Below are 15462 nucleotides of genomic sequence, written 5' to 3'. Positions count from 1 at the left end.
AATGTACAATCAAGGGCTATTCTGTAGCTAGCAAACAAAAGGAAGAAAAAGTAAGCTTAAAAAGCAGTAGAGACAGGGATTACAATTTAAGAATACCACACAAATAGATTAAGAATTCAGTTTCACTTAAACCGGAGAAAGACAGTTGTTACAACTGGCAGGTCATGGTACAAAGAGACTCCTACGCTTGCAGATAACGACTGCACAGGTTGGTAATTACTTAAAACCAGAATGGAAAAATCTTTATAAAAGACAAATTAACCATTTGATTCATTAGGATGAAGTCGCAGATCTTTTGTGTGTAAATTTGAACATAAACTGTGAAACCACTCTAAGAAGAAAAATGGGGTGAACTAGACTCAGTGCTGTAGGTGCTGATTTAAGAAAACACACACTGCAACTTGATTTGGGTAATACCTCCTTTAACAGTACTTATATACAGGAAGGAAGGTACGTATACTATCTTCCATATGAACAGGCCGCACAAAGTCTTCTATTAACGTTACCTGTAATATTCCCAAAAAGTTAATCAAGGAGATAAGTAAACCATTCAGCACCTGTGGCAAGCCAAAAAGCTGACTTCTGAGGTCAATACAAAAATAAGTAAGAACTGTCTTTTTGAGTAGAAAATAAAAAAACATCCAGGTGGAAAGTCTGGTTTAGTGTGACAAAATTAAGACTGGTATTTGAAATATACTGTTAAAAATCCTTTGAAACTTCATTCCTGTTACTGTGTTCAAACATTTTTGTTATGATGGACAAGTGAAATGTGCTTATGCCCTAAAAACTGTACTTCCAACACATGGCAGAAGGCAGACAGCTCTTCTGTCTGGGTGACTATGCTTTACTGCAATTTTGCAAACCTACTTTAAGAACTACCCAGCTCTCAGATATTAGTTCATTTGAGACATTGCTTTCTACATCCCCTCGTGCCAATTAAATAATGAATCCTTTGAACAGCAATTTATAAAATATTAAAAACTTAAGTTTCACTTTTACCTTAAAGTTATCATAAAAAACAAACTAATTTGCAAAAGAAGAAGGTCGTAACTGCCTGAAAAGGAAACACAGCTTTGCTAAGACTTAAGACTTGGGGGAAAGAGGGCACAATTAAAGCCTTATACTAATAATATTAATAGACTTGCACTCTTTGTTCAACTCAAAACTAATACAAATGCAAATTTTCAGGAGGAAGGACTTACTACATAAATTAGTTTCAACAGAGGATCTCTAAGACCTTGCACCTACTGGTCCTACATACCCTGAAGGAGCTGAAAGCCTTTGTGAAGAAGTAAGCTGATTTTCTATTTTAAAATCCTTTCTTGGAATCATTAAAGCCATACAAGAAGAATATGTCTCATACAATACTATGAAGGAGGCAGAGAGATCCTTTCTACCATGGGATCAGCAAAGTCACACCCCAAAAAACTTGTTAAGCACTAACTCACTTCATGGACCTAGCTAGCTCCTTCCTTGGCACTGCTTCTCTCTATTTATGATACTTACATGATCACCATTACTGTAGCACGTAAAAAGCCTCACACACTTTAAATTACTTTTTTTCACAATATACAAGTATGGCAGAGCACCCTGCTATTCCCATTTTACAGACAGGAACGTGTAATGAGGGAAAACCTAACCACAAAATATTCTAGTTGAAAAAATATTTTCAAAGTATTTTCTCAGCATTCTTACTCTTTTCTTTAACTCTCCTTTTGCCTGTTAACTTTAGTATTTGATTAAGTATCTCCCTGGTCTAGAGGCTGATCCTCGAAAGTTATAACACATACATAGCTACTGTCCATACAGTTTTCCAGCTAGGGTATGCAGTTGTAAATGTTTCAGAGATTACATTATTGTAACAATAGGCCTTTCAGATAAGGATGTGTGAAAATATATTAATAATCACAAAATTATTACAAAATGCACTTAAGTAGGCAAAATGAGTTTGCAATTGTACTTGCAAAATAAAATCTACTTAGTGACTCAGACTTCTGCAAACAGATTCAGATCCCTCCTCCCCCTCTACACACTCAGAAGAGGGAATTATGCATTAAAAAGTCAAGGCAAAACCCAACTACCACCAAGTGTGTAAGATTTCTCTCATCCTAATTTTAACAAATTCAGTATTGTATGCTTTTTTCCCTGTTGATATTTCACAGTGTATCAAATACAATTCCTTAAAAATGTATTACTTGCAGTAAATAGTTTAGAACGAACACTATGCATTTTGGAAAAGCCTACTCAAGCAAACGTTCATCCCTTCCAACAAGAAGCATGAAGACACAGCTCAGACTTTTGTGGTATTTCAAAAGCATTAGCCTTTAAACCAAACAACAACCTACGTGTCAAATGTGCAGTCATCTCCATCAGTTAAGCTGCTTCTAAGAAATAAGATTCTCCCCTGAAAAATGCTCTCCATTTGCATTTCCTACTGGATGAAGTGTTCTTTCCAAAAAGGATTCGATATCTCAATCACTGCCAACACACAACCTTCAGAGGACACAGCTGCTTCCACACACAACCAGGGTCCTGCTCCCCTTACACAACTCCTTCAAGAGCCGCCTTGTCCTCCATCAGACAGAGCAGTGATCACCCCTCACACGCAGCTTTTATTCTTCAGTTAGTTCCTATCAACATCGTCCACAGCTTTTTTTGGTGTATAATGCACCCTCCAAAGTCCAAATCAAAGAGAGGTGGCAATAGTTTTCATACACAATGCTCCCGTCTGTGCTTTCAGCTCTCAAAGGTAGTCTCAATATAAATAAACATCTAGCTTGAGACCAATTTTCCTCAGGCTTTTATTTTACGTTCATAGTAAACATGATGCTCAGCTGTTTCTTAAACACCAAGAGTGTCTCCAGTCATTGCCTGTGTATCTAAATATTGTTCAACAGCCATCTAGGTTACACTATTTCTGGAGCACCAGCCTGCAATGCTCCTTTCTGGACAGGAGCACGTTGGCTCGCTCCGTTAGGTTAAGGACACCGAGCACTTACACACCACATTTTATTTTAAGATGCTGTACAAGCGTTAACTAATCTGCCCAGTGCCCTGCGAGGGAGGTAAGTATTAGTCTCCTATTTTACAGATGAAGAAACAGACAGTTTAAGTGATTTGCCCCGGGCCACACAGCACGTCATCGGACAGCTGGGATTACTGTGATGCTCCATCCCTGCGTCGCCGGTCAACCCGCCACGTCGCTCGCGCCTCCCCTGCCGGCGGAAAACTGGGGCTCCCGGTCGGCCAAAGGAGAGACCTTCCTGTGGCCAGACCCCTCAGTGAAGAAGGGGTCTCCTGGAAAAGGGCTCCTGCACCTAACTGCGACAGAAGCTCAGGGTTTCGTGTTCTAAACTGGCCATGGCACATCCCAAAAGCCTCCAACATCATTCACTGAATTTTAAAATGTACCGTATCTAGCGAGGAACAATTCACTTTACAAACTACAGAGGTTTCTTTATTCATTGAGACCCCAGAAAAATATCGGTAGAGTAAGAGAGCCTCCATAGTCTCCTCCTCTTACTACCCTGTGGATTAAGCTTCTTAGAGCCTTTTAAGACGGATTGAACCAGAGGCTGTTGTCCAACTTTGTCACATCCAATAATCTGCGAAAAGTCTGACATGGCTTTCAGGTGAACCCGAGTAGTTCCTATTTACATGTCCCAGCTAAACCGCTTGGAAAGATAGTTCAGTGCCACAGAGAAGCCAGAGTCACTAGGGCTGTCTTCCAGGACTGACAGCAGGAAAAGGTATCTGAATCCGAAACCAGGCTATGTAGATTTTCTCTGTGCAGCAGCCTTTGAATATTTACAGGCAGCGAGATTTCTTTACATTTAGATCATTCTTTCCCAGCTCCCTTATTAGTCTGAAAGGACTGGACTGGATTTCCTTACACCATGATTAGCCATTTTTAAGAAGCAGCCCTCTGCTTGCTACATAGACACTGGTAGAGGAAGAAGATAATTGGGGAACACATTTCATATTGTTGAAATGAAGTCCACCGAAGCCAGATTTTACAAGACATGACAACGTACTAATGCCAAACTGACACAAATTCTCATCTATGCGTTTTGGCTTTAATGGGTTAATTAGCTTGGCTGGATACAAATTTTAATTATCTGAGTTTGACATTAATGTCCTTGGAGTGTTGTCTATAAGGATTTGGGGAATCATAGACATTATTTTAGTTACTTCTGGAAACTGTGTGTTACACTGGGATTTAAATAGTAAGAACAGACAAGAATAGTGAGAACAGGTTGATCTATTTTGGAAAGTCAGACTTTGTGAAACAGGACACACTGAGATGAAGCTGAAGCCTGGTCTACCTTGCTAGGTTCAGTTAGTCTTCAGGGGAGTCTTGTGGGTATAACATAGAAACACTGGAAAGTTAGGAAATGATCCCCTTTGCGGATAAGTGACTGGACAGAAATTTTAGATCAAGTATGACAAAGAATTCTGTATGCAATTGAGATTTAGAGTTAAGATCTCTTCGTCATCTAACAGTTTCTCAAGTAGAAGGTAACCAGTCTTAAGATGGTTATATATACACAAGAGTGTTTATACAAGCCAGGGAACAACCACCTATCTCAATTACTGACAGCGGCTCAGTTCCTCCAGAGTGAGAACGGAGTACGTGCACCTGAAGGCAGTACCTCCACGGTTCACTCCCCACCGTGGAAATGCTGGGCTCCACCATTCCATTTCAGGTGCAGAAGGGATGTTACATGGGGGAACCACAGAATGGCATTTTGCATGCAAAAAATTAATCAGCACAATTATGGCTGACCCCTGAACAAAACAAGAGTACCTATCACGCAGTCTATTAATGGAGCATGTTAGTATTACTGAGGCTCAAGGTAAAGTATCATGCACTCCAACACACATACTCCACTTCTGGATTCTTTGGAAATGGAAGGTATTTCCTTGCAAAACTACAGCACTACAGTACAATTACAAGTACTACTAATGGGTTGAGTTATGGCATGCTATTTTAAGTGTGTTATTTATTTTCTTGCTTTTAAAGGTCTGCACAAGTACATCAATCATCTGAGGATTTTTAACTGTATTTCAATAAATACGTATTTAATGTGCAACACATTTTCTTTTTAGCCAATAATTTTCCAGCAAACTATCACAGGTTACTTGAAACAAGTTCTGCAAAAAGTAGCATCTAAGAGCTTTTCAAAACACTCTTCTCTGTTCCAAAACACTTTCCTCTGTTTCATTTTTCTAGAGATGCATTTGTTTTAAGATTCAAGAGAGAATCCTGATTGCTTTTTGTGTATATGGATTTAAGCTCTCTCTGTGCTTGCAACAACGTAAATAAATTCATTCTTCATAACAGGAACTGCACCCATTCTTCAAAATGCAATGCAACCTCTTGTGCAGTAGCTTTGTGCCTTTTAAAGACCACCTTCCTTCTTGCTTTCCATGTTCCCTTGTTACCAAAACCAAAGTCATTTGGATTTTCTTCTGTAAAAATTTGTATAGATAATTTGGCTCTAGGAACACTAAGTAAATGCAACTTACATTTCTGTTTTAGGTTCACACACCTATGTAATTGCTAGAATTGTATGAATACATTTAAATCCCTCCTAAATGAAGGAGGGTGGCAGACAACTCCTCTGTTGCCCAGTAAGAATTATAAAAAGGTTGGGGCTTCTTTGAATCACAGTATGCAACTTTCAGAAAGGAGCCTATTGTCTTTACTTTCTTCCATTGTATTCTGGTTAAAATACCTAGACTGTGGTCCTGTGAGAAACCAAACATCTCCTGGGAACTGCAGAGCCAATTTAGAGCACTTAGCACTCCACCGAATCAGCTCCAAACTTAACAAGGGTAAGGAAGGAACGGACAGAGGTTATCAAACTAAAAAGTGATCATCGCACAAAATGGTAAAAAAATGTTCAAGAGCACAGTGAAAGAAAATTCTCCAGCATGCAGAAAAAGAGGAAAAAAAAAATTTTTTTTAATAAAGAAAAGCAACAGCTAGATTCTTTTTTTTCCCCAAAAAAGTCAGTAGGCAAGTTTGTGTTACATTCTTTAGAATATAAAGGAACTTATTTTCACCCTTGTATGAAACATTAAAACCTCTAAAGGCCTCACTCCGTCATAGATGGGAAATGGAAAGCCTCCCTATCATATATTTTGGAGACAATATCCTTTTTTCTGGAAATGCTGATAAGGAACAAATTCAAACTGGTCCTCATCTGCCTGGATCGTCTTATTTATTAAAAACAATGGTATCTTTTAAACCCTGTATACTAAGCTATCGGTCAATTTTGATTGACACAAATATTTGTATTAAAGGTTACGTACTGCAATTTACAATTGGGTACTATCACAATACTGTATGTTAATGCAATCAGTATTTTCATTTCATGAATTCATTTGCAGCATGACACTGCAAGGGTATTCTTACATATACTGAAGACACAAATGCTAAGTAGTTCAACAATTCTCCTTTAAGTGGGATTGGTTTTTATCTGATAAATTTTTAACACAATAAAACCACTCCTAGTCCTGTGTGCATGTTTTGATTTCCCACCTTTTAAAGCGTTTAGGCACTTGGAATACCTAGCATACTGAATTAATCCACAAATATTTACAAGAGAAAAATCTATTTAATTTCTTTCTATAGTAACTACCACAGGGACTATTGTAATGAAAAATTTCCCATCTTAAAGAATTAATGCGATTACTGATATAGAGAAAAAATGTAATTTATATCATCACAAACACGTAAAAGATATAATCCCATATTCACAAAAAGAATCTTTATTCCCTCTTTGAATTCTGAGACAATACAGTCTTGCCTTAAGGAAAACAGAAATATTATGAAGTACCTTAAGCAAGATAATTGTAAGAGAAAAAACTACAACTGCATTATTGTTGTGCTAAACTGTGACATACTTAAAAAGCTAATTTCTTTTATTATAATGGAATTTGGTGTGCATATCCTTTAATCTACTTCACTATTTCTTCACATTTTTACACACAAACACATGTGTAAAGTGTTTCCCATTATCTGTATTACCTGGTTTAACAAACTGCAACAAATTTAAAACAATTAAAAATATACTTGGCAATTCCATAAAAGGCAATAAATTTATTTTTTTTAACAGTTTTGGAACTAACTGAACATCTAGGATGTCAAAAAATGTGCAGCAAATTAAAGACCTACTGCAACTCAAATACTATTCAAGAAGACATGATCAATATTTTATGAAAAAGTAACATTTGACATGAGTGACTGTCCCGAATTTTACCAAATACATTTCATGCAATCACAATGCTGAAAAGTTTGCATCTAAATCAAAAGCTAAGCAAACAAAAATGTATCCCCAAAATAGGACTTTTTACAGCTATCTCAGTTAAAGTTCATTTACTTTTAAAATTCAGTACAGTCACCCTTCAATTATTCCTTTCAATTAAATAAATTTTAACCAAGAAATTAATCTGATGTGGCTGGGCATTTCTCTGTTCCAGAGAAGCAAACATTTTTTCACTCATTCTCTTTAGAAAGCAAATTTAACAAAACTACTAAGACAAAAAGGATGGCCTAATTAGTACTAAGTAATATTTAAAGCTTTTATATGCAGTACACTCTTACTGCTACCCCTAACTTCCAAGGCTTTATATTTACCGTTCACTGATATTGTTTGATTTATCTGGCACTATTACTGCTTAAGCATGCAAATTTATATTGTCCATTCTTGTGTGCATCCAACATAGACACAAGGAATCAAACTGTAAAGAGAATTTTCTGTGAACCTTGATTAAATTAACTGTTAGAGCAGTGATGTCCTCAAAGGCAAACAGGGTCACCCCTGTGAGCACAGGTCAATGGGCAGACCCACGCAAGACTACTCAAAGGCAATAAAGAAAACTCCCCAGAACCAGCAAGAAACAACTCTCCGAAGTGAGTGAGTTACAGGAATCTCTTACCCTTTCCTACCTAAGAGCCAGTCCCCCTAGAAAACTTGAACCCCAAAAAGATGCTCTCCCACTCCCCACCACTGAGGACAGTAGGACGCAAGATCTGATCAGCAAAAAATACATGTGTTTCATATTTATTTCCTTATAACTCTTAATTTCTGTTAAAGCACTGAACTATTAGTGCTATACTAATTAAGTTAATTTCGGTTATCTGAACAGATTTGACCAGCCAGTTATGAAAAAATACCCATCTAAATTAAACAGAGTAATATTGGATAAAAAAATGTAGGTCACTGAAGAAACAAACCATCAACAAACATTGCCAGCTTTCTGTTCAGGAAGCAATTTCAGCATGAGCTTTTCTTTGCTCTGTTCAGACCCCAATTCCTATATATCAAAGCCTTTAAGTACACACTGGCCTTAAGCACATGCTTAAAAAAAGCTTTGCTGTGTTAGGACCTTCCAACTGGCACACAGGACATTCAGGACTGCTTGCAACGTAATCCCCTGCAGTAAGCATGCCCTCTTTTCCAGAGTGTGTGACGATTCGTGAAATATATGTCCAACAAAAAGATTATGTACTAAAAATCAAATCACGTGTCAATGTAATGATAATGCCCAATATACATCATCCTGTAAACTATGAAGCCCCTATGCTCACAAAATACCAGTGAAATCAGAAGTCATGCCTATGAAAATAACTACAGTGCAATACACAAAAGAGACTTTAAACTAATACTTCTGAAACATCAGTCTTTCACACTTGTGCCACAAGTGGCCAATTCACATTATATAGCAATGGCCTCCAGGTCTTTCATGTACATAACTTTTTTCCCAATTAAAATAAACTAATAAAATCTCCAATATTCTCCTCTAAGTCGCCCTCATTTAGTGTGAAAATGGCTGAAAGAGTTTAACTCAGTTGTATTTTTTAAAAGAGAAAAGTGTACCCATGAAAGATTTTTTTTTCAGAATCATATGTCCTAATACGTTTTTTTATCATCCAAAACTGGAAATAGTCCTTTAAATAAAAAGTTTTTAGTTAATATCAGTGTTTTGGAGCCTCCCACTGGCAGCCATCACACAGCTGAAGTGAACTATCAGCTGAATGGAGGGCTATATCCAGCATCAATAACTATTTTGCTTTAAAAGAAATTAGTATTTCTGAGTTCGTATTTTAAATGCAATTTAAAAGATCATAAAGGAAAGAATCCAGCATTTATTGTGTGTCTCCCAGCAGACTACTTAATGTTCAAACATCTACTATGCAAAGGTCAAAATGATTTCACTGAATGTAACAGTGACAAAAATATTCTGCAGCACTGAAAAAAATATCAGATGATCAAGGAAAGATATGGACCTGAGATCTCGCAAGAGTCACAATAAATAATATAGATTCAGTTCAGTAAGAAAGAAAATTGCAGAGCTGTGTCAGGAGAACCAGATTAGGAAAGATAATAGGTGAAATACAAATTACATACTTTTGGCAATGTTCTTCATAAAGGAATATTCTAAAGTAATACAGCAAATGAATTTTTAAAAAGTAAAAAAACAACTTTTCTTACACAAATATTGCTTGCACAGAATTGAAAAAAAACCCCACATACTCGGAGAACCTCTGAGATATTCTGCTGCAGGCAGCAACATGGATAGCTGCATTCACAGAAAAATCCAGTGTAAACAGTTGTGGTAGTTGTAACATACACAGGGTAAAGCTGCAGTGCACAGTCATTCAGGAATGAGACAGATTACAGGAAAAACCAATACGAAAAGGATTTACTCAAACAAAAACTTGCAAACAGCAAAGGCTAATAGGTGCTAATTTATTTTCCGTTTTCTTGTGCTTTTCCTTCCTTGACATTTACATCAAATATTTTAGGCTGTCATTCTTTCTAACATAAAGAGGTTCCAAAGTGTGCCATGCACACTTGCTGGTGGTCCTGGCTCTTCAAAGCCAAGATGTCACCACCAACTAAAAAGAGCTGGAAACAAAACCAGGAATTGCCTATCTGCCTCTGTGATGTGCTGCTATGTAAGACAAATTCAGTGGTCACCAACAGCACTTGATCTGGGGAGATCCAGTGGATCTCTCCACACCAATGGATAGGAACATCAAGGGCAGGAGGCAGAAATGCAGCTGAGCAGCAAGTGAGGGAAATAACCAACAAGCAAGAGTAAAGCATGTGTAGAGTGCGAAGCAACCTGGAAAATTATATGGACAAAGGAAAAAAAAAAAAACCAAAACGAAGGACAAGGCAGCAAAGAAATAGGAGTCGAGACAAGGGAACAGAATATAGGGAATAAGGTAACTAAAAGCAAAAGTACAATGTGGTGCTCACGTTCTGGAAGAGAATACAGCATTTCTCACATTAAAGAAAAGTGAAAGGAGTTTTTTTTAGTTTGGTGTGTTTTTTCCATTTTTACTTTTGTGTGTAATAAACAAAAGAACAAATCTTGACTGAGCTTGTATTCTAACATCAAAACCTGAATTTTGGTAGCTTATGTTGATGTATCATGAAAAAGAAAAAAAGCTCTGGCTAGATGTTTAAAAAAAATCAGACATACCCAACAAAATACTAAGTAAAATGGAAAATAAGGTGCTAAATTGGTATTGCATCCGAATGAGACTTCTGTTAGCAAGCTCACAAAAAAAACCCCAACAGTGTAGATGCTACACACATAATTTTGACTATTAAATTACATTCAGAAACATACATACGTTTTTTTCTGTGCTCAACCAGCGCGACAGCCTGCTTTGCTGAGCATTTGGAAAACCAGTTGTCCCCAAGCAGAACAGTAACCTCATTGGTGTGGACAAGTTTTCCTGGCATGAAGGCAAGAGGACCAAAAGGTACCTGTCAAAGGCACAGAAGAAACTGCTGAAAATGATTAATGAAAATAAAACCTAGACAGTCATTCATGTCTTAGTTCTTTTAAAAAAGGAAAATACAGAGTTAAAGAAATAAAAATTCTACAGCAGTTATTTAATGACTAACCCTTCATAAATATTCAAATAACCATATCCATTTGAATTTAGTATTGTACTTACATTATCAGAAAAGGGTATTTAACTAGACAAGTTGTTTTCTGACAGGAAACTATAGTATAGCTGAGTGCTCGCATGGAAAAGAAATTCACTTATCCTAACATGTAAGCCTTGACAATAAAAATGTTATCATTTAGGTGAGTTACATATTTGTATACATAGACTACATGCATTTCCTAATAAAAGCAAGTTTAGCTTTGCTAAAATTTTTAAAATACTTAAATAGGGATGGTCAACTCAAAGATGAGTTACTTTTCTCAGTATCTGTCTTGCTAATAGTAAGTACCTAGAAACCTCAGTGTAAGTTTGGGGAGCTACTAGCAGGATCACAGACTGTGCTTAATCTCACTTTGCTTTGTCATTCACCCGTATGCAGACCTCAACCTGTGAGCGATGCTCCACCATGCAAGACTACTTCAGACAGGAGTATACTGATAAACACAGTTGATAAACACATTTTAGAACTTTAAGAGGTGCTTCTTAAAATATGTAACCCACGTTTTAACAAGTATTACAATGTATGTGACGTTGTTTTTATGAATTAAGACACCTTCCACAGCCCACACTTTACAGACGCTGCTCGGGCAAGTCCTATCGCTGAGGAGGAGTCTTGGCCACCCTCATTCCTGTCTCCTGCACCAGCCCCCTGCATTCTTACCCTCAGACCTACGGCCACCTGACTGGCTGCCTTTGGGCTTCAACTGCAAAGACATTAGGAGACCAAAATCAAACTAAAGTTAAAATGGAGGTGGCAAAAAGCTAAGAACCACATCCACATCAAGTTTTCTTTTTCTTTGGGTAAAAAGGGATCTCTCTCAGCCAGTTCGTGTCAGTTCCTTCTGCTTTATTCCTCTGCCGCCGCCTTCATTTGCTCAGGATAGCCACTTGCTTTCTCATTGCATTTGTGCTGAAGCAGAGCACTTGGCCTAGTGGATGTTTCCTTGGAAAGCAATCTTCCCTAGCTTCAGCATCCAGGAGGGTACCAATGCTTGAAACAGTTCTCAGGCAGGCAGGATCCTGACATTAGGACTGTGCAGAATGTGCTTTTCCTACACTTGTACCTTTCCTGACTTGGTTTTCAAGTAGCAGACTGCACCATTTGCCTGTTCACTCTTCCCCCAAAATGATGAAAGCAAAATAGAAAACATAGGAAAATATTTGGCTAACAGGATAGAAACTATTTGTATACATTTAAAATGACAGATTATGAGTTGACATTGCTGCTTTAAGTAAGAATAAGCTCTATGTAGCTTTTTTTAAAATAGTCTTTTCCATGCTTCAAAACAACACAATCTTTGCTTTACATCATGTGGCCACATATATACACGTGGCAAATGGACTACACACATAAAATCCAGAGCTGAATCATTAGCACAGCAAAGGGAAACACTCTCTTTTCCCACATGGTAAGCATACTCCAACGCCATCTTAGTAACAACTCAACTCTATACGCTGAGCCAGGCTGCCAAGGAAAAAAGCAGTCAGGCACTTTGTGCTGAAATTAGCCATTCAGTTATTTACAGTACAACTTCCCTCCATTCAAAGGTATCTCTTGAATTGGACCTGAGGAGGGAGGAATCAAAAAAAAGAGAAAAGCCAATTTGGTCAAAATTCCGTTGAGCACAAGTCAACATGGTAAAGTTTACCCAGGGAGCTGTGCAGTTTTTAGGGGAGATTCAAAGCATCAGAAAAGATTGCTATGTCAATGTGAAGATCGGTGAAACAAAAATTAGCAGCACCTTTTTATGTAAAAATCAATGCTCTAGGGTTTATTTCCATGAAATCAGGAAATACTATGGCCACTTTCTTCTCAGGAAATTACTAAGTACCGTAATTCAGTCATAATTATAGTTTTATATACAATAGATTTACATATCAAACATGTCAGGTTTTGTGTTAGCATTTATGTCATCAGTTCTCAGTTGTCAGTAACATTGTAATTTATAATGGATTTCAAAGAAAAGAGAATGAAATAAAAGCAAACATTTAACTATTATAATAAATGTAACATTATGATGTACTATGTGGCAACCTGAATAACACCTCACTGCCAGCGTAAATACCCAAGTTACTAAAAATTTTAGCCCATTTTCTTGTGTGAACTCTACAGCATACATACCATGATATCGTAGGACAGTTTATCAGGCAACGTACGGAGTCGCTCCTGAAGAGCCTCGTAATCACTCTCCACCTTCTTCCTGTTGACAAATTCAAGTTGATTCAATCTCTTATCTAAAGATAAAACGTTTTTCTGCTAGTAATTTAACAACACGCAAAAATACAGAAAAATAAACTATTTTACTCTGAAACATACAGAGTTAATAGATTAATATCTTATTTATAAAGGACTTGGGATGACAAACATAATACCTACATTATTTTAGAATAATGTCTACTAAAATAGAGACATATTATTTTAGATTGTGCATGTCTCTTTCCAAATTTGAATTTTTTTATGGTGCAAAGAATCAGTTCTTTCACTAGGATTTGGCATATCTCACTCCATGTTCAACAGTTATACCACCATCAAAATTTAGAAAAAAAACTGAAAATCCAGTTTATACTTTATAAGAGGCAAATTCTTCAAAGTATCACTTGTAATAAAGAATTCATGACCTTGGTTTAAGCTGACATAAATGGGTAAAATTTCAATTAATTCTGATTTTCACATGAACTTTGTGTTCCTACCAAGAGTCAACACTCCTGAAAGATGGCTGGGCCACCAGGATTCTGTCACATCTTCAATTCCTGACAAGGGACAACACAGGTGAGGAACATCCCTTCTGCTGCTTCTCTATCCAAAATATAAGTAAGGCTTATGCTACATGTTGCTACCCAAGACAGAAATGGCTTAGTGAACTTCCACAAATTATTCCCATGGTGGACACCTGGCTCTTCAGAGGACTTTGCAAGATACAGCGTTTCAATTGCTGCAGGGATTTTCCTTTGTGTGCAAAATAAGCAACTACACTCCCTCTAAAGAAGCCTTCTTTTGTCAAGACATTCTTAAATACTTAAGTTCAGCTGGAAAAAGTCTTTTAATGGACCGCTGCCGTTCTGAAGATGGTGAGAAATCAGCTCCTCCATGAAGAAGCTAGCATATAGATGTCAGGTTTGATGATATTGTTTACTCGTACTTCCAAATAGTAAACATATATATGGTAGTAAATTCTGTAATAAAAGGCAACTGAAAGCACGGAGCAGCACACTTAACAACGCTGACCCAAGATGCAAATTATAGGTTTTCTGAGGATGACTGTTTATAATTATAACGGAAAGCAATCTATAAATGTGCTGAAAAATGCATGTCATAGTTGATAACACAACCCTCAAAATATTATCATTGATTTTCTTAGATTTATAAGCAGAGTGACATCTTCTTCAGCATTCATTATGAAAAATTATCTGATACTCCCATGTTTTGACTTATTTGCTTCCATAGTTGAACTTTGCTGTAATCACCCTACTTTATACCTGGAGTATTTCATATTTTAGGTTGCTGAACTGGTCCTGAAAAAGAGAACTTAGGTTTTTATGCCACTTGGACATTAAAACCATATTCCATGTAACTGATTTACAAAAGATGCTTGCTGCTGCTTTGGTTTGACAGCAGATTTCTCCCAGATATTTTAGGCAAGTTTCTCTGTCCATTGCCTGCATCAAAGTGAATGATATTTAGAGAATCCAGCCTTTGCCTCAGAGCGCGCTGTATTTGAGAAATGGACACTGATGCACTCCAACCATCCAGTGAAAAACAAACACGACCCCCAAGCCAAAGGCCTTGCCCATGTTTCAAATGCGAAGAGAAGAGTCCATGGGAAGAGAATGGTATGAAAATCCCCCCACTCGCAGCAGGATTAAACGTTCCCATCATTTCATGGCTGAAAGTCACTCAGCGTTTTTTCCTTAATCTGAAAAGAAGATACTGCCTTTAAGGTCTGCCTGCTGCCCGTTACTGAATAATCTGATCAGGGTACAGGAGAAATCACTTGCTACAAAAGCTATTTTGCTTTACAAAGCAAAGTACATTTCATTTTTCAGTGGGATTACTGCCCTTTGCTGGTCAAACCTCCACCACGGGAATCTCTTAGAAGTATGGCCGCATCCAGAACTGGTGTGCCAGTGCTATGCTCAGTCCCAACATGCCACGAAGAACCAAAGTGAGAAGGCAGGATGGATACTGAGACTCCAGCTATGAATATGGCCCTAGAAGGGGAAACGCCTGTCTAGATGTTTAATCCCAAACCAGACCCTCTATTGGATTCATGGCTTTAGAAATACACTTCAAGAGGTGCACTAAAAAATGAAAAAGAAAATAATTTAATGGAAATATATTGAAGCTGAGCATTTTAAAACCCTATTGTTATTCACCCAATTCTACTTAACATTCTTCTGTGTCATTGACTACTTAAAAGGTCTTATATGAACAAATTACTCAGTTGAAACAAGAACACTCAGCTCCTGCGCAATCAAGATCT

General features: G+C 37.3%; 1 protein-coding gene across 1 annotated transcript in view; it reads right to left on the bottom strand.

The window, feature by feature from the left end:
- Positions 1–15462, bottom strand: part of URI1 (URI1 prefoldin like chaperone) — a gene marked incomplete at its 5' end in the record, with an annotated part of 42132 nt that overhangs the window by 12596 nt on the left and 14074 nt on the right. The window contains 2 exons of the mRNA XM_082005888.1: positions 10658–10793; positions 13104–13182. Of these exons, the coding sequence (XP_081862014.1) occupies positions 10658–10793; positions 13104–13182 (215 nt within the window). The remainder of the gene's footprint in view (positions 1–10657; positions 10794–13103; positions 13183–15462) is intronic.

Source organism: Phaethon aethereus, assembly GCF_964289735.1.
Source record: "Phaethon aethereus genome assembly, chromosome: 13".
Taxonomy (NCBI): Eukaryota; Metazoa; Chordata; class Aves; order Phaethontiformes; family Phaethontidae; genus Phaethon; species Phaethon aethereus.
The sequence above is the reverse complement of the archived record's forward strand: the minus strand, read 5'-3'. Positions and strand labels throughout refer to the sequence as shown.